Below are 20,118 nucleotides of genomic sequence, written 5' to 3' on the forward strand. Positions count from 1 at the left end.
TGTTTAATCCCAACAACCCTTAACGAGGGTTTAGAACGCTAGATCTAGTACATTACTTTGTAAATAGTCGATTCCCTTGATAAATTCCCCAACAAACGAAAATTGCGTTTTTTAGACTACTACAAAAAAAAAATCAAAAGAAAATAAAACCACTTCATAGAGGCATCAGTAAGCGGAATTGGTCCACTACTTATTCAAGAATTATCCAAAACGTTCTTAAATGAATACCATTTATTCAATAATAAATATACATGCCTATACTTCTTACAAAAATATTTCATATTCTTAATATATATCATATCATTTAGCCGTTCATATAGATATCCTTTGAAACTTTATAATCCAATTAGGTGTGTATTGCTGATCTATATACAACGTTTAAGCTCATCCACTGTGGAACATGGACCCTTTATTAGGAATCCTTGGGCGCGTTTTCCGTATCTGTGGGTTGCGTTTTGCTGAAGTAGGTGTAGAAAGGGGCGAATTTCAGCTGGCCATCTGTGTGCTCGTCGTCGCTTTCGTCTGTGATATCATTCTTCCCCAGCACACTTTCCGAGTAACTGGGAGCTAAAGAAAGGCGTAAAAATTACAGTAAAACTATCGCATGTTGTAAATTTTGAATGTACTGGGTGGGTGTAAATACAAAATTTACAACATGACAAAGTTTTCATGTTGTAAATTTTGTATTTACACCCACCCAGTACATTCAAAATTTACAACATGACACTACGTTCATCCACATGCGCGGAGCTAGAAGGGGAGGGGAATCTGAACACCCCATCCCCTTGAAAATTTAAAAATCTTATTAATAAATTTACAAAGTAAAATAACCAAAAATATGTCTTGATTCCCCCCTCCCCCAGCAAACTTAAATATCCCTCAGACCCCCCCCCCCCCCCACACACACACACCCTGGAAAATTTTTCTTGATCTGCGCATGATCCATTATATTGTTTCTTGAAAATAACAGTTAACCCTCGTGTTCCTTTATTAATTGATTGATTTACGTCCCACATCAAGCGATTATTATTGTTGAGAATAACGAAGCAAACCAAATCAACATTACTTTACTCAAATAATTGACGATATACACGATTTGAAATGATGATTAATTTACTCTAGCTTTCTGGGAACGAACTTGTGCGGGTGTTCTTATTGTTAAATCACGAATTCCCGCGATGCATGTAGCTCAGACAGGAAAATATTATCAAGAAAGCAATGTTCTAGGCTTGCCAGCAACAAAGAAGGACAAACCCTATGGAAATAATTGTCTTGTCCTTTGACCAACCTGACGTCATTGATACATGCATTTTCAAATGGAAGGCAGAAGTAATATTACAAGTAAGGATAGAGTCGATAAATAAATTATTTTCATACTATTGAATACACGATAGCATCAGTTACTCAGTAGATTTGATGTTAATCGTATCACCCATTTCATTGTTGCAAATACATGCATTGATTTCATCAAAATATTCCACTATACATTATACTTGTAAAAGTAAATTGTTTTGGCAAAATTTACATTTTTTGTACAGTTCCGATTTTACACTTACATACATACTTATAGTATAGTCATACTTTTGTCAAATTCAAATAAAAATAATTTACTTTAATAACGCATTAGCAAGACTAAGTTATAATTGAAATGATGGATTACTCACGCTGATCGTAACTATCTAATGAAGGCACGGAGAGGGTGGCGCTAATGGGCGGGGTGGAAGGGGTGACGGGGAGACAACCGTGTACCACACTCTGCGGTCGCAATGGCACCGTTCCAATAATAATCTCAATGGGGATTTCGAGGTTGGACGAGAGGCCAATGGTTTTGACAACCAACTGTCAATAAATGATAAAAATTATCAAAAAACGAATTTTTTTTTACAACAATTCCATTAACCAAATTCCCATAAAACAATCAGGATTACCTTTAAAAAATAACGAATGTCTATGATGTTGCACCCCTCCAGAAAAGAGGGCGGTACCGGCGGGATGACAAGGCCGCTCTCTTTCCAGACGACAGATTTACCCCCATCAACCCCTGGGTGCGTGATTTTGGCAACTTCTTTTCTCAGTTTACGCGTCTTTACGGTCTTCATTCTGGCGCCATTTTTCGGCGGGAAAACCAATACTTCCGAGATCTTGTCCTCAGAGGGCTTCCGTTTGAGTTGATTTTTGATTCCGTTAGCAATGGTCGGGACTTTGCGTGATGTGGAAAAGTATATTGTTTTCTGGAAAACACAATCATCAAAAAACCCAAACAAACATTATACAGGCTTCAGTCGTGGAATATCCATCTATCATGCCCTAACAATTAAACGTCAGCGTCAAAAATACTGAAAAATGACTTTATTGTCCCATGTTTATGGTAGTTTTCATTTTTGTGGATAAATAAGTCCGTTAAGTTTTATTATCAAGTCTATAATTTGTCCAAAGAGAGAAAACAGATACTACAGAAGAGCTTTTCTAAAAGCATACACATACGGAATGGCATTGCACCATAAAAGAAACGGTCAAGTATTATTCCATAATATAAACCAAAATCATTCGACAACTGCCTCCGCAAATCTCTGTCTGCAGAAAACCAATAAAAGAGTGATTACGTTTACGATAGGGAACTTTACCATCTCCAAAATAGCCCAAACGTCGCAATCAAACGAAGACAGATTTTGAATTTCGACGTTTATATTGATCTCTTCTCCAGGAACAAATCCTATTCTGTCCAGATGAATGGTCCCCGAGACGGGACCCGATTTACAACACAGACAGCACATTCGTTTGGATCCCCTGTTAGTGGTGGAATGCTGTAAAAGGATAAAACATGGAGAGAGAAAAATGCGGAACTATTTGAGAGTGGAAGTTAATTTCATTTACTCTCTGCATTATGTGAGAAAAGAGCTGTAATTCTGGCAAAGAAAATTATATCTTAACGCCATGAATACTGGAAAATCATAAAGAATGCTTTATTGCTTTTATCGATTTCGCTGTCAGAAATAAGTATAAGAATTTTGCCTAAACGAACTCTTCTACGTCATATAGGCGGAATGATAAGGCTGTACAACAATAAACAGTGCTCTCTGAGGAAAATTGCATGATTAAAGTAAAGAAAAAAAATCATAAATGACGCATTTTTCTTTCCAATATTCTTCGTTTTAAGTACTTTTTTTATCCTCAACTTTGTCACATTCTTAAGTTTTATTTAGTAAATTCGCGCTTCCTTGCAATTCCCATAGAATGTTTTGGCAAAACTAATTTCCGTTTTACTCGAGTTAACAGGTCCTTCTCCGTGCAAGGCGTGAATGACGACCAATAAACAAGAATTATCTTGCAAATAAAGAAGTCTCGCATACCAACACATTCCTTTGAGAATTCAGATCTAATGGAGCTATCAGGGTGAACGGTCTCTTGTAGTTTATGTTGAAACTATTCGGTCGGTCCAGAGTGGAATTAATGAAGTACCGGACGTAGCCCCAAGGGCCTTCAAACGATGAGGGTAGAGCATCCGGGAGGCCAAAATCAAACGGAAAGGTGTAACGACCCACAGGGAAGATATTGTGTTCCCCTTCCCCTCTGCCTACAGGAATATAGAAAGAAAAGATCTATAGTACGGTAGGATTATCAAATAATGACGTAAGGTCGGAAGCAATAATCACTTGAGGAAGGAACACCTTTGTATTGTCCAGTAATTTGAGGAATTACATTTCAAAATGCCACTTCTTCATAATGGTATAAATATACACGCAAATAATATAATATCAAAGACTGGGAAAAGAATAAAGACGATGAAATGATAAGTATATTCGCTTGCAATGAAGAGTTTACTTCTAAGGATGCAAATAGAACCAACACTGACAAAAACGGAGTTCACGACAGCTTAATTGTTCCTTCTCTTTTACAAGTAATTATACATGATATATAAAGGAAATGCATCATACTCTTTTTAAAATAAATAATCACTGATTGTTCTTGAATAAAAAATACATATAGTAAGAAAAGGTACGTTTCATGTGTAGTCATGTGTAGTCAAGCATTCTCGACTGCAAAGCTATACAGTATACATGTATTTTAAATTATTTTTCTACCACGTGTAGTTACAATGGCTTTTAAGAGGGTAATATTCAATACCTTTTCCGAACAGTGGAATTGTTCGGTTAAAGTACTCTTCGGATGCTGAATAATGGTCATCTGTTGGCAACCGGAAGCCACCTTTCTTTGGACCGGAAGTTTTGTCATTAGGATTTGACGAACTCGGCCAATCAACATATGCCTCTCCGCGAAATGAGATTCTTATTTCTAAAATTATAAATGAATTTTTTATTAACTTTGAAGCTTGAAGGTTTTGGCTGAAATTTAAAAGATAACCTATTTTACTGACCATGATACAATTGTACCGAAGTTTGGAAAGGGTGTTAATTTATGATGTTAACTACCAAATAAAGTAAACAGAACAAAGTGTTAAAAGATTATTAGTATGCAATCCTAGGAAGATGGTAGTTAAGAAATGCATTAAATTAGATTCTTAACTTCTACAAATTAAACGACCGTGATAGTGGATGGGCGGTACGGAGACCGACCCCTTCTGTACAAACGAGTTTTCTGTCGTAGTTAGCACGATAAAAATTCATCACTATTCAATGAATGATACAAAACAGAACAGTGTACGTATATATAGAATTCTTAGCGACAGTGCGAGAAATACCAAAATTGGAGAAAAATCTCGCTTTAAAATTTACAGTGAAACAAACGACGAGAAATGATTTAAGGATTTTGAAAGGCATTTTAGAACTTGTAAAAGTTGGAATGCAGTATAAAAGTCGATCCATACCTCTAATCTTCACAGGGGTGTCCAGTTCTAGTATTATTTCGCCTCTCACTACCTGTCCCAGGTAATACACTCCCAGGGGGTTCTCTAGATCAATGATAAACGTCTTGATCTTCTCCATTCCTACACAGAATTAGCAACAGTTTCTCAGAATCATTATACCAATATGAAAAGTCTTGGATGTCTTTTTATGCTCATCATGGCACGATACACAAATTACCAAAATTAGCTTCTCCGGAAATAGCCAATTAGTTATTTATGGTATTGTGCTAACAATCTTTTATTTATTCCCCCTAACGAGTCGAAGATCATGAAAGTGAGTGGTATTAAACGGAATCTCTGCATCATGAAAAAACCAATCTACGCAACAACCTCTCTTGCTGCACCTTGATTTACCTGCAGACGACAGTCGCCTAGTAAACGCAATCGATTTCTTTAATTTAGAACATTGAAATATTTAAATAATGACGATGCTTAAAGATGAACAAGCATTCCCAAGAGGGAAAAAAACAGTAACAATTTTGACAAGAAACTTGTTACAGCAATCTTACCTCAAGGAATTGTGTTTACATGTTTACTTCTGAGATCGTCTGCTTATTGGCATGCCAGTTTACAATGAAATCCCAGACCATGCAAGTTTCTGGTATGTTCAGTGTCGTCAATGGAACAATTACAACGAATCAATATTCAGATCCCACCAAAGGCCGACAGAAACCTGCGGAATTTTACCAAATGAAGATATCTTTTAAATCATCGAACAAATATAGTCAGGTATGGTATCTAGGAATAGCATGCAAAGCTTTTGACGTCTCGCGTCTACGCAATCATTGCCCACGTTGACATTGATGCAAACATCTGTTTATTCATCCCAATAAACGTCAAAGTAGGATTTAATGAAGATACACAAAGACATTTACATTAATCCTATCTGATTTTTACCTTTGCGAAAAAATCTACTATTAATTGAATTTAATGAAGATACAAACAGACTTTTACTTTAATACCTTTGCCAAAATATACCATTATATTGAAAAAAAGGGATGGAGAAGTCAGGTATACGTTATATAAAAATAAATCGATGAATAGATAAAATGTGAGTGATTTTATAATTAGTTTACATCTTGCAATTGGATGGATATTTCATGCAGAATATACTCAAAATTTCACAATTTAACAGATCTTGTATCACGACTTAATTTTCATCAGATGTAGAGCAGAAAATTTTTCTAAAGTATCAAAATTACCTTCAACAGAAAATTTTGTCCATGAACTACTAACTGGTTTTCTAATAGCATGTACTTAGTTTATATAGCATTAACATTTCAAATATAGATTTCATACATGGGTCATTTTTACTATTCAAACATAATATTGTGTAGATTTTTCGTTCAGTCATATTGATTTTATCTGCATACGTATATTGTATTTGAGGGTGAAAAACACAGCTTTGTCATAAACATACTGTTAGATTTAGGTTTCATACATTGGAAATTTTGGCTATTCATACATATATGTAAGTTCTTCACACACTCATCTTGACTATTTCTGCTTTTATTGTATTCAAGAATTAAAGACACAACTTTGTCATAAAAATACTATTCAACGTTTGCATTAGTAGAAATTCCGACGGAAAATTGGATAAATGTACGTACGGACAAAAAAGGCAATAATCACCAGTTTTAATCAGCCTGAATTGGTAAGTGATGAATCACAAACGTTCATTCAATTCAATTAAGCACAAGGTCAATTGGATTAACACAGATCCAACCATTTGAATGAGTGAATAATTTGATACTGAAAAACTTGATTTTATCAATCAGTTAAATGGAAAAAGAAAGTTTACTCTAAATACAATTTATCAAATGAATACATACTGTTTGCTCTTTGAGAAATCATGTTCACGGCAGTCCACCAAGCTTTTTTTATTTACAAACTCCTTTCACAACAAAAGTTGTTAGTATTGTAATATGCAACAATACCGAATACTTAATATAGCCATCAATTTCTTTCTACACAATCATCAGGCGAGTTCTACCAAAGCATCCCTGTCTTCCCAACCTATTGATCCGTGATCAAAATCGGAGTAATATAGCGGCGGACTTGAAAGATTTTCTGTATTATCGTATGTAAGATGTAACGAGAAAAGAGGAGAATATCGAGAGAGGGTTTTTGTCATCTGCTTCTTCAAATGGGAGTCTTAATGAAATCTCCCACATTCACTAAGACAGTGCTGATGAGATTTCTCCAGAGTGTCTCCATTGATTATGCTTTCTTGGCGAATATTCCGTTCTTTTAAGGCTGAATTCTGATGAAATGATTCATTAGGATTCAGGGCTATAGGGTGCATATCAACTAATGTTATCTTCTATAAACCCAAAAGAGTCTTGGAGCACCAAGGACGTCTGGGAACAATTTGATTGGAGTGTGTTTACATTGATTTCATGTTTTGCACAATCGGGCTTAGAGGACTTGAAAATTAATCACTTTGAATCTATGTGAGCTCATCTGCGGGGTACCATGGATTGGTATCTGCAATATGAGACTTACAAGATGGAAACATGAGAGTATAATTAAAAATCTTGCTGAAAGTCTGCAAAAATTCTTATATACAGAGCACATTTTCATTTAGATGATGGACATGTAAAACTAGATATGTTACAAGCGGATCCGAATATTCTACATAGAAAATCAAAAGTTTCCTGTTTTATGGAAATCTTATTTGATACCGACGTGTAACTTTAAAATGATTTATTTAGATAACAATATCTGGTGTAAACACATATTACGTGGAATTTGCGTAGTATGTGATTTGAATTCAGTTGTTCCAGTCTTTAAAAAATGTGTTTGCCAGCCACAATACCCGAGTATAGTTCTATCCGGTTGCAAGTAATGTTTTGTGAATACCGGTATTTCCTTAGTAGATATTAAAAACTCATGTTGTTTTTGGTACTTTTTTAAGATTTAAAATAACATTTTACTATGCAGACATAAACATAAATACACTGCATTAGAGAATTACTCTTATATAGGACTGAAGGTTGTTTCTAACGATTTGGTTACGACGTTTATTATTTTCTGTCTTTAGACATAAAGTAAATACAGTAAAGGCTGCAGACAATTTATTAAGTGGTATCAGATTTGAAACAGGTTCACGTGATTTAATGATGGGCGACACATTGATTTTCTTCTGTTTTCATGAGTTCACTATTCCAAGTAATGGCGACAGTTTAAAACAAGTTCGAACCTAGTAAACTCTCTGAATTCAGCGACAGGAATAGTACATACAAGCCCATGCGAAACTACAAAGGGTGATACAGTTGTATTAATATCAATTCACGATGGGCGATCTAAATGTGAATAGAAACAACTCCGTTATCCTTTTTGACATATTTACTAGGTAAGATAATAAAAAGCACACAAGTAGATTATTGGTGTTTTAGACAAATTTTGAAAACAAAATTATGCTCAGAGATTTTCGATTTCCAATTCACTATCATCATACGATATTTCGGTCAGTCATTACTATATAAACCCTCTCTTTCACAAAAAAGGTTCTCTCTATTTGAAAGTGTCGCACAATAAATCACTCTCTATCCATAGACGCGTTCCTTTTACTACAGTATTTTACATATGGTTTATAACCACTTAACGTGCAAGACAAACACTTTATGTATCAGTTTACACCCTTTCAATATTCATAAATAAACGCTAAATTAATAAACAACCACATTGACCCAGATTCGAGACATCGATGAAGTGCTTTCAAAATTTCCCGTGGTTTTTTAACAGCTAAAAGAGAGAGAGAGAGAGAGAGAGAGAGAGAGAGAGAGAGAGAGAGAGAGAGAATAATGAGTTAGTTTTCTATTGTTCAATATTTATTTTTTATAAAAGTTTTGTAATAATTTAAAAATAAACTTCATACTTTATTAAAAAAAATATATTTAATAAAATTGATAGAAAACTCGAACCGAAAAACTTGTCCCCTAAAGTAGGCATGGTAGCTTGATAAAGTAATTGATCAATCTATATTGTTTATAAGCACTTTAAGACTTGTATGTATTGATTTTTATTTTGAATGAAATATCTGAAAATAGAAAAAAATTACTCTCTGCAAACTGGAAAACAAGGGCTTGACATTTGCTGATTACAAAAGTTCTTGAGACTTTGATGTAGGTTACTTATGAAGAAATATTAAGCCGTTTGTGCACATGAAATATAATTCAATATACCAAAATTCAAAGTCAATATCTTTTTATTACCTCTTCAACTTATTTTTAAGTAAATTACCTAATAGGGTACCGTAAATTCATCTTTCAGATTTGAAACTAAACTTCCTGATCTCTCAAAAATGATTGGATGAGGGTTTCAGTATAAATTAAACTAGAAATTTCTTGATTGTAGTTGTAACATTAATTTTTTCCTACGAAGTATGGATGGTAAACTTATTCTATTTCTTTCGGTGATTTCGGGATCCTTGGCCAGTCATTTCCGAGGTGGTACTATAAGTTGGCAACCAACAGGTTTTGAAAACCAGGTTCATATGTATAGATTAATTTTAATTAATTAAGTAGTAAATCTTTTGTTTTCAAAAGTAAACTTATTAATTTTTAAACAAATAAAGTTTTTTTGCCGGGTTCTTCCTCAAGACAGATTTTACTATTTACTTTGATAATCCTTTCGTTAAAGAACTTTCATAGAAAACGCAGTTAAAATCTCCAATTGATACTTTAGATTTTTATTAAACTTTTTCTAGTTGTTGAACTTGTTAAATTTTAAAAACCATTGTGCTTAGAAGCAATACTCAAGTGACAAAAATAATATGAATTTTTTATTATAAAAGATCAGCTTATTCTATTCAAGGTGAAATTTTCGTTTAAACTGGGGTGGTACTATGGGACAGGACCAGGATGTAACCCTAATAACATCGGTAACTTGACCACGGGAGGGACTTACGACTACTGGAGGTGTACCAGCGGGTGTGGAGGTACGCCCAATATGAACGACATCAACTATGTGTGTACGGGAGCTAGCATTGAAGATCTATGGGAGCAGGGAGAGAGGGACTTCATTTACAATTTTACCGGAGTTGGACCTTTCACCGTATCGTGAGTTTAGTCTTTTTTTTAATTTGTCTGTTGTAATGAGATGATGGATTCCAATTCATGGATGAGTGGATAATATGGATTTTTATTTTATCTTTTTGTTTGTCCATGGTTGTAGTTTTAATAATGTTAATGTGAAGGAATAAAAAAGTGAACTGAACCAATTGGCTTGAACGTCTATAATTCTATAGTAAACATGAGAAAAAAAATCACATTAATTAAGAAAAGTGGAGGCACGAGATCACCTGCCTTTATTACTAAGTGCTTAGCAATTGCAGCGACAGACATTTCAAATAATTAATGTTTTATCTTTAATGATTTTGAAAAAGTATAAATACATAGAAAATGTTTATAAAAGTAACAGTTGTGGATTTGTTTTACCTTACTAGTTACTAGTTTACCTACTTAGTTTCTAAACAAACAAAAAATTATTAAAAAAATCATATTTGAAAGGAACTATATTTGATAAGGACCTACCCCCCCTAACATTTTAATTTTATTGTACTAAATTAAATGGACCCCCCCCCCCCCCGTCTTCTCAAATGACAAATGTATTATGATAAGTATCTGGTTGCATGTCTTGCATCTTAATCTGACTTGACTTTTCAATCACCCAATCAATAGATACAGCGGCTGCTGTTGGATTTACTTGAATTATGGTTCCTCCAGCTCTTGGAACATTGAAACAACTGTTTACTTGGCGTCTAGGAGCGACATAAACCGACCAAACTCGAGCCCCATCACTGCAGGACAACCAATGTATATGTAAGGAACTAAGTAATACACAAACATTGACTCTTGGTTCTTCGAAATGTGTTACTATATAAATAGTGCCTGTTTAGGAGGGTAACTGTTGAAATTAACGATCCGAGAAAATCATTGTCAACCTCCTCTTCGTGTTGGTTGACAATGGGTTTCGATGGGTGTCAATTTCAACTTTTTCCCTCCCAAACAGGCACGATTTATTCTATTATACTGAATGTCTTAATTTTAAAGAAAACGTTAGTGCTTTTTATACAGGAATGACGTGTATTCTATAGCGAACCGTACGCGCATAATTTACGCGCATGTAACAATTCGTTGTGTTATCCGTTGCCAAGTGTGTTGCTAATGCTGAGGGTAATAGAACGGATTTTATATTGCGTCTTAACCAATCATATATCAGTATTAAACTTGAAAGTATAATAAAAGTAATTGTTATTCATGTGAAGACTGCAAGACTAAAAAAACTAGCTTATTGTCATTCCTAGCGTGCGGTACGGAACGCGGGTGGTGCTAACGATACCTATGGTGGACAGTGACGGGGATACGATTCGATGCCGGTGGGCGACTGGGAATGAGTGTGTTTCTGTGTGTAACAGTCTTCCACTGGCAACGCTTGACTCTGTATGTATACATGTTATACTATTGTCCATTAGGACATTAGATTATTCCGGAAACTGTTTTTACATGTATTTCAGAAGAAAATTTGTTATAATACAAGCATCATGCTGAAAACTTATACCCAAGCATCTCAAGAATGTATTATATTCTATTACCAATTTTCTGACACAAAGTATGGTGTTAGTTCTGTCAACAAAATTTTTATTTTTTTTTCACTTGAATGCACAGAAGTTATTGCTTTATCGGATAGCGTGACCGAAACACAATTTATAATACTTTAGGATACATGTACAATTACGTTCAACGCCACCCACGCACTGAATGGAATGTACGCCGTGGCTTTATCCATCGAAGACTTTCCCAAAACGAACATCCTCATAGGAAGCAAGCTATATACTCCAAACGACCCGATCTCAATAGTCCCACTGCAGGCAAGCAGAATGGAAATCCTTCGAGAATATGATTTTTATAATCATTTCATTTTTTTGCTGGAATCTTACAAACAAAATAATCGAATAATTAAGACTGTGTATTTTTCATTGAAAAAGGTTTTAAAAATTGATTTTTGACCTATAAAGTTTCCTTACAGTTTTTAATAAACACCGTTAACTTGGACGCGTCCTCCGGTGCCCCGCCAGTGTTTGTGAACGACACTCCCCCGGCAGGAAGCGCCCTGGAGGTCAAATTGCCACAAACTATTTCAATTTCGTTTTATGCTTACAGCAATCAGACGTAAGAACGCCATGTATATTTCTGTAACGACACAGTCCAATTCTCTGAAGAAAAAAAACCCCAAAACAAAACGTGTTCTCTGAACAACTGTCAAGCTTTAACTTAAAATAAGTGAATCGTTTTGACCAATTTGACAGAATTTCCCGAATTGACCTTACATCGCCAGCAGGAATGACCTACTCTGACCTTCAGCGGGACTTTTCCCGCCAGGATGTATCCTTCATCACGACCTCATGGACACCGACAGAGGAGCAGATTGGTTCTCATATCCTGTGTGCTACCGCAGTGGACTCAATGGGGTAAGGTAAACTAAAATCATTAGATCGATGTATGATTTACTCGAAATCTGTCTGAGAAGTTTTCTATTTATTTTTGAATTACAGGTCAACTAGCAACTACCACTGTCTGTCGATACGTGTTTCTGGTAAGATGACACTAAAAAAATTATAACATCTGACATTACTAAAGATCAATATTTTATCATTGGGATACTTATTTCTTCACATTGTTGAATCTTAATTTGTTTGTTCGCCGATCTCTAAACCGCAATTTTATTTTTGTTTTTTGCCGTTTAAAAAGAATGAAATTTTCTTTAAGTAACGAAAGCTTTTAAAAAATTAATGCCCTATATATCTATCAGTAGCATTTAAAAAATCATGACTCGCAATAAAAAGGATGTCAGGTCCCGGTGCCATTAAATTCAATTCAATAATAACTAGTCTCACTTTTTCAGATTTAGGTCATCAGTCTGTCAGGTGACCTATTGCATTTGATCTTCTTTCCTCGTCTTGCGTTAACAATTTCACATTTTTACCTTCTTGAAAACTACAAGGCCAGTTGTTACCATTTTTGGTGTGAAACATCTCTAGGATAAGAGGAATCTAAATTGTGAAGTATATGACCTTTTCCGTCCCCGGGGCCTCTTGGGCGGTGCAAAATATGCAAAAACTAAGGCCTATTTTTTAAAAATCTGCTTCTCTATTCTCACACTTGTGGGGAAAAACTAAAAGCATATAGTTATAATGTCCATGAGGATTTCAACTAAAATTGTGAAATTAGTGGCCCCTGACTAAAGAGTTTCGGCCTTAAGGCTTGGCCATGTTGGCCATATAGTGAAAATGGATTAAATTTTAGAAAATCTTCCATACTCCCATATAAATTTTAGAAAAACTAAATGCATAGTTATTATGAAACTCATGACCCCTGGGACAGGGGTTCACGCCCTAGGGCGGGCCAATTATTAAGTATTAAATATTAGAAAATCTTCTTTTCCTCTTCAACATAAGTGGGAGATAAACTAAATGTATGGGTATGATATTCATGACGTTCTCTACCTAAATTGTGAAATTCATGACCCCTGGGACATAGGTTATATTTTTATTTATATCAAAAAGGAGAATGTTTCAGATATATATCACCACAGATCCCGTTACGTTTAGCTTGTATCAGGTGAATTAAAGACATGCTGCATTGATACCAACTATGACTGACATCTTTTTACGTAACTACTTTCGATGTATCATTAATGGGGTTTGACACTGTTTATAACGTTTTTAAATGAACTATTATAAAACCATTGACCTATCTAAGTATCTAAGTATCTGAAACATTTAAATGTTATCCCAAGAGGTGAGTCCATGTGACAGTAGCCCGTGCCCTAACAACATGACCTGTGTACGAGATGGCGCTAACTACACGTGCCAATGTATGGCTGGATTTACTGGACTAAACTGCGAAAATGGTAAGGTTCTAAATTGAACACGTCAATACACTACACTGCATGTACAAACTACAAAGCTGTCAAGCATCATTAATGCTCTTAAATCCTGCAAGCATTATGACCTAAGGATTGCATTGTTGTAAATAAATAAATATTGATATAAATAAATAAATAGATAAATAAATAAGTAAATAGATAAATAAATATCAAATAAATAAAAAGGTAAATGAATAAATATATATGGATTTTGTAGACATCAATGAATGTGCCGGTGATCCGTGTGAAAATGACGGGACCTGCAATGACATCATCAATGGATATTATTGTACCTGTGTGAATGGCTTTACTGGCCTAAGCTGTGAAACGGGTATAGTTGTAATTTGCTTCCATCTAAAACGATGCTTAATTATCTTAATAATTATTCAAAATGTAGATACCAGCGAATTGTTTTAACGTGTTACATCTTTTTTTAATTTTAGATATTGACGAATGTGCAAGTTCTCCCTGCCTTAATGGAGGATTCTGTACCGATGAGTTGAATGGCTTTAACTGCACGTGTCCAGCAGGGACATCCGGGACTCTGTGTGAAATTAGTAAGATTCCATCCCGATCCTTTTTTGTGGTATATTTGTTCGAATTAAAAATCGTAAAAATGTGGTCACAGGTAATATTACCATATTGTTTCGTTTTCAAATGACAAGTTGCAAATTTTACAAATTTTAACTCTTTACGTTAATCAAAGATTGCAATCATGAATGCTATTAATAAAATACAAGTCAAAATATAATAGTATTATCGTCTGATGATCACTTGTGGCTTATAAACTTTTGTAAACTTCTGCAAGATATCAATGAATGTGCAAGCTCTCCTTGTGAAAATGGCGGACATTGTCGTGATTGGATTAATTCGTTTACGTGTGCTTGTGTAAATGGATTTACGGGGACACTATGCGAGACAGGTATGTACGTGACGGTATCAATATGTTTTTTTTAAATTTAGATGGGAACCTTTCAAAAGAATGTATATTATAATTTTCCTCAGAAATCAACGAATGTGCAAGTTTCCCATGTAAAAATGGAGGCACGTGCAGAGACCTTGTAAATGGATTCATGTGCACTTGTCCCCATGGATTATCGGGCCCGTCGTGTGAAATTGGTGAGTTTATTGAAAGGAAATAGATTTTTGATATGAAAATAAAAACAACTAGATTCGATCTCGTTGCGAGCAACGAGTGGGTCTTCCGTCCACTTTTTGAATAGATAAGATTAAACTTATCAATTCAAAGATAAAATCGTAGATCTAAGCGAAAAAAAGAGAAAATTTTTTTGCGGCACTCGAGGCTTGAACCCGGGTCGCCCAGGCCATGTCCACGACTCTATCGACTGAGCTACTCGGACTCTCGCTTCAGGACTTTGACGCTTGATTTCTCGAGAACGCCTTGATCGATTTTTAAACAAATTACATATTCTGAATCAGTAAAAGGGTCACTATCATTTAATTGGAAAAAATATATAAAAACAAAAAGTTGAAAATTTTCATTTTTTAATTTTGCTTCTGGTGACGACCGGAAGTGACGGCCAACATTCTCGTGACCGAGGTACACGAGGATATTGCTAGATCTATCATCTCTGAAAATTTCAGTTCTCTATCTTTACTCGTTTTTGAGAAACATCGCCGACAAAATTGACTTTTGAAAATCGTAAAACGACGATAACTTCCGACCGGAAGTGAATTTTTAAAAATTGTTCCTGCGGTATAAAATTCATATGACTAGGCATAAGCCCTAAAAATTTGATTAAAATCAAACGAGTCATCTCTGAGAAATCGCCTGCACAAAATTTGTAAGACAAAAAAAGAATAATAATAATAATAACTAGATTCGATCTCGTTGCGAGCAACGAGTGGGTCTTCCGTCCACTTTTTGAATAGATAAGATTAAACTTATCAATTCAAAGATAAAATCGTAGATCTAAGCGAAAAAAAGAGAAAATTTTTTTGCGGCACTCGAGGCTTGAACCCGGGTCGCCCAGGCCATGTCCACGACTCTATCGACTGAGCTACTCGGACTCTCGCTTCAGGACTTTGACGCTTGATTTCTCGAGAACGCCTTGATCGATTTTTAAACAAATTACATATTCTGAATCAGTAAAAGGGTCACTATCATTTAATTGGAAAAAATATATAAAAACAAAAAGTTGAAAATTTTCATTTTTTAATTTTGCTTCTGGTGACGACCGGAAGTGACGGCCAACATTCTCGTGACCGAGGTACACGAGGATATTGCTAGATCTATCATCTCTGAAAATTTCAGTTCTCTATCTTTACTCGTTTTTGAGAAACATCGCCGACAAAATTGACTTTTGAAAATCGTAAAACGACGATAACTTCCGACCGGAAGTGAATTTTTAAAAATTGTTCCTGCGGTATAAAATTCATATGACTAGGCATTAGCCCTAAAAATTTGATTAAAATCAAACGAGTCATCTCTGAGAAATCGCCTGCACAAAATTTGTAAGACAAAAAAAGAATAATAATAATAATAATAATAAGAAAAGTGAAAAAGAAACATTACAATAATAGAAGGGTCTTCCGCTGAAGACGGAAGACCCTAATAATAAGAAAAGTGAAAAAGAAACATTACAATAATAGAAGGGTCTTCCGCTGAAGACGGAAGACCCTAAAAATACTACTTCCAAAATCAGGTACATGTACTTGGACCATAAAATGGAACATTTGATATTTACACTCTAAGTCAATACGTTATAATTTGATTTTCTTATTTACTGCATCTTGAGTTAAGTTTAATGTATATCAGTTAAAGAGTTTTTCTCTTGCACAACATGAAATAATTATATTTCTTTTTCGAGGTATTTGGTGTTCTAGTTATCCATGTCAAAATGGTGGCACATGCGTTGATATATCAAATGGATTCACGTGCATTTGCCCCGCGGGAATGTCTGGAACATTGTGTGAAACAAGTAAGTTTCAAACTAATATTACTTATTTAATTTGTATGTATTTGCTTAAATTGTTTCTGGAAGTTGTTCATTTTTCTTAAAGACATCAACGAATGTGCAAGTTTCCCCTGTCAAAATGGAGGCACGTGCAGAGACTTTGTAAATGGATTTACGTGCTCTTGTCCCCCGGGGACATCGGGACCCTTGTGTGAAATCAGTGAGTTAAATTTTTTAAAGATTTCTTTTGAAATATTTCAATCTTATAGAATTAACATCTGGTCACATCAAAACAAAGATCATTATTATATTTAAACATTTTACAGTAAAATAGGACTTTTTAAAATTCCACACTTTATGGTTTAAAATCACAGTCAGTGCCAATACGTTATACTGTGGTTTCATCAATATTCGTTGAATACCAATTTTCATGGATTTCGTTGTTTAGCTGATCCTCGAAATTAAATGTGCATTTAAGTGCAATATCCATTAAAATTTTGTATTGATAGGGTCATTGGCCTTGAATTTACGTATCCTTGAAAGTGTGATTTTCACTTTATCCACAAAAATTGATACCCTTGAATATTAATGAAACCACAGTAACTAAGAAATCTAGGGAAAAAATATGATATTAACACATTATATCAGTTGAAAGAACTATATTTGCATTGCATTAAAATTTCTTCGAGGCAATGATTGGTGCTCTAGTTATCCATGTCAAAATGGTGGCACGTGCACGAATTTCTTGAATGGATTCACGTGTACTTGCCCGACGGGGACATCAGGACAGTTGTGCGAAATAAGTAAGTTGATCAATAATGAATTACAAACTAAGTGATATAGAGATACATACATCTAAATTTATATTAGATGCATTTAACTGGACGACCAAAGTATATTTAAGATACATGAACATATTCTACCTACATGTATTTTTGGGGGGTTACGAATGTTTTAATTTCTGTTTTCATTGATTTGTGTATTTCCTTAAAAAGACACAGACCATGTTATGCATCCTTTTCTTACAAGTCATTCATTTCTATTCTAGATTACGATGAATGCGCAAGCAAACCTTGTCAAAACAATGGTACATGTTCAGACCTCATCAATGGATTTCAGTGCTGGTGTCCAGTTGGATTTGGAGGGGTAATCTGTGACGTAACGATAGGTAAGAACTAATTTAGTTATCATAGAAACATATATTAGTAAAACTCTGCATTATAATTATGCCAGTTCCAGGGTGACATTTTTGTACCGGCTTGGATGCAGTCTTTGTAGAAATCAAATATATTTTGAGGACAATTGCTAAAAAAAGGTTATTAATATAACTATCATAGATGTTTCTCATTTGTGAAGTGAGATATATATCTTTAAAAAAAATCCTATGTGAAACTTATTATTCATGTAGACCCCCCCCCCCCCCCCGCAATTTTCATATAAGATGTAAAGAATTTGCTACCGGATTTTAAGTACTTCCTATAAGAATGTAAATTCCGATAGAATTTGAACAAATATGCAATAAGATTTTTTTTAAAGTCCGGTTTAGAAACTAAATGTCCTTCAGGGAAACTGCCTCTGTATTCTACATTCCTGTAGGAAATTTGTTTTATATCCTACAGGAAATAAGATTTCTCTATGGTTTTTCGACAAATATAACCCCTTTGGTAATTATTATTACCATTAGATATTTGTTTTAAAATGTTGATATCTCACCTGTCAGGTGAGATACACAAAAAATTGAATGGGGTATATATAGTCGGAAATGGTCCGTCATGTGAAATATATGGATGTTTTGGAAACATAAATCAATGATAACGAAATATATGTTATTAATATTGCATTCTAAATTATGCGATCAATAAGGAGACGGGGTTGTCAACAAATTATCCATCAGATTGGCCTTAAACTTAAATATACGATATTTATTAGCAAATATAGATTTTAAAATGGCCAGAGCCATCCCTTCTCTTTACACTCTCATTGCGTTCTAAAGAACATGTTTTCAATGCCAGTAATGTTTGTACTTTGCAGATCGGGACGTATGTTCCACTGATCCATGTTCAGCGATGTACAGTTGTAAACCCGATCAACTCTCCTACTCTTGTGAACCAAGTGCCGCCATGTACGCCTTGATTGCGTCAGCAGTAGCGTCATCAGCAGGAATCGCGGCTTTTGTGGCATTCAGACTGCTGCGACCTTCTTATAAAGTTGTGGACCACTCTTGGTCAGTCATATGATTATAAATACATGTACTCAACCTTTAATGTTTTTAATATTATGAAAATTCAAAATGAATTTTGAAACACTGTTATGCTTACAGGTTATCAAGTTACACAGACGTACGTAAACCGGATAGCCAACCAAAACAAGTGTATGTTCCTCTTCCTAGTAAAAGCAACGAAACATTATTTCTGTTTTTTAAGATATGTATCAGATTGTAAAATTACCCTAAATTTTCTTTCCAGATTCACGTTACAGAACAACAAACCTTCATTTGCATGAAAACCAACACTACTGTGATGTTCAAACTTTCTATTGTACTCTAGCATATAATTAAAGGCTTTATGAATCGATTGTATAAATGTGTAATGAAAACTATTTCCTTTATTATCTTAAATCATTCAACCAGTACACAACCAGACCATACACCAACAAGTTAACCGAAGGTTTACGCAATTAATGTGGTTAAAAAATCTCCAATAAAACGTTATTCCGTCCAAATTGTTTACATGTATATCATTGAATGATTAAGAACCCCATCAGTTGCATGACCACATACATGCAGAGGACAGAAATGCACATAAAAATCACGTACATTAAAAATAAAATATGATATAAAGTTTTCCGAGACCATAAGTGACAGGTACATTAGAAATTAAGATGAAAAAAGGAGATTTAATTCAGAGTATTATGATATGATAAACTGTTGAAATAACGAGACATACAATAACCAATTAAAAATTGCAGTAGTTCTTTTTGTTGGACTTTGCATAGGATCCACAGACCATTATATCTGATTCATTTGAAATAAAGCTCTATATTTTTGTTTTTGTGGGTTTTATTTCTTTTTGCCCGTCAACAATAGGAATGAGGGCATTGTGTTGATAGTATGATTATTGTGTTGTGCCATTTTCGTACAGCAAAAGTTTACACGGTTATCAAAACAAATAGATGACCATAACACCTGGCAATACAATCCATGCTTAATTAAGAGGGCTCTATGGTCGTGGCCGGTTTTAAGCTATATTTATCTCCTTCAAATAAAGAGCTCTGTATGAAGAACATTCAAATTTTAAAGCTAAAATATTTTTTTTTTAATCCTTAATAATTGTTTATGGCCAACAATATCACATTTAAAAGTTTAAGATCTGATTGTTTTGTTGACCATCCAGCCTCCTTAACGTA

At 34.5% G+C, this 20,118-nt stretch overlaps 2 protein-coding genes across 2 annotated transcripts; one reads left to right on the plus strand and one right to left on the minus strand.

Moving 5' to 3' along the window:
- Positions 1–193: 193 nt before the first annotated feature.
- LOC128177652 (arrestin domain-containing protein 17-like) lies at positions 194–8,586 on the minus strand. The gene is made up of 9 exons (XM_052844451.1): positions 6,697–8,586; positions 5,374–5,537; positions 4,826–4,945; positions 4,126–4,293; positions 3,351–3,574; positions 2,625–2,804; positions 1,929–2,231; positions 1,665–1,839; positions 194–567 (listed from the first exon to the last, which is right to left on the minus strand). The coding sequence occupies exons 3-9, from the start codon at positions 4,941–4,943 to the stop codon at positions 413–415; spliced, it is 1,323 nt and encodes a 440-aa protein (XP_052700411.1). The 5' UTR covers positions 4,944–4,945; positions 5,374–5,537; positions 6,697–8,586; the 3' UTR covers positions 194–412.
- A 101-nt stretch (positions 8,587–8,687) lies between these two features.
- LOC128177644 (sushi, nidogen and EGF-like domain-containing protein 1) lies at positions 8,688–19,761 on the plus strand. The gene is made up of 20 exons (XM_052844440.1): positions 8,688–9,356; positions 9,683–9,927; positions 10,549–10,689; positions 11,175–11,310; positions 11,589–11,738; positions 11,897–12,039; positions 12,177–12,338; positions 12,423–12,463; positions 13,667–13,780; positions 14,013–14,126; positions 14,239–14,352; positions 14,604–14,717; positions 14,801–14,914; positions 16,627–16,737; positions 16,820–16,933; positions 17,403–17,516; positions 17,762–17,881; positions 18,745–18,937; positions 19,034–19,084; positions 19,179–19,761. Exons 1-20 carry the CDS (start codon positions 9,252–9,254, stop codon positions 19,213–19,215), a joined length of 2,433 nt encoding a protein of 810 aa, XP_052700400.1. The 5' UTR covers positions 8,688–9,251; the 3' UTR covers positions 19,216–19,761.
- The last annotated feature ends 357 nt before the right edge of the window (positions 19,762–20,118 follow it).

Source organism: Crassostrea angulata, chromosome 3 (genome assembly GCF_025612915.1).
Source record: "Crassostrea angulata isolate pt1a10 chromosome 3, ASM2561291v2, whole genome shotgun sequence".
NCBI lineage: Eukaryota > Metazoa > Mollusca > Bivalvia > Ostreida > Ostreidae > Magallana > Magallana angulata.

Excerpts from the sequence above, each read along its gene's own strand:
- LOC128177652 (XM_052844451.1), bottom strand. The coding sequence starts at position 4,943 with ATGGAGAAGATCAAGACGTTTATCATTGATCTAGAGAACCCCCTGGGA. Across the intron at positions 4,294-4,825 it reads CACCCCTGTGAAGATTAGAG|AAATAAGAATCTCATTTCGC; the intron begins GTATGGATCGAC and ends TTATAATTTTAG. Across the intron at positions 568-1,664 it reads ATTAGATAGTTACGATCAGC|CTCCCAGTTACTCGGAAAGT; the intron begins GTGAGTAATCCA and ends GCCTTTCTTTAG.
- LOC128177644 (XM_052844440.1), top strand. The coding sequence starts at position 9,252 with ATGGATGGTAAACTTATTCTATTTCTTTCGGTGATTTCGGGATCCTTG. Across the intron at positions 14,353-14,603 it reads CGGGACTCTGTGTGAAATTA|ATATCAATGAATGTGCAAGC; the intron begins GTAAGATTCCAT and ends AACTTCTGCAAG. Across the intron at positions 17,882-18,744 it reads AATCTGTGACGTAACGATAG|ATCGGGACGTATGTTCCACT; the intron begins GTAAGAACTAAT and ends TGTACTTTGCAG.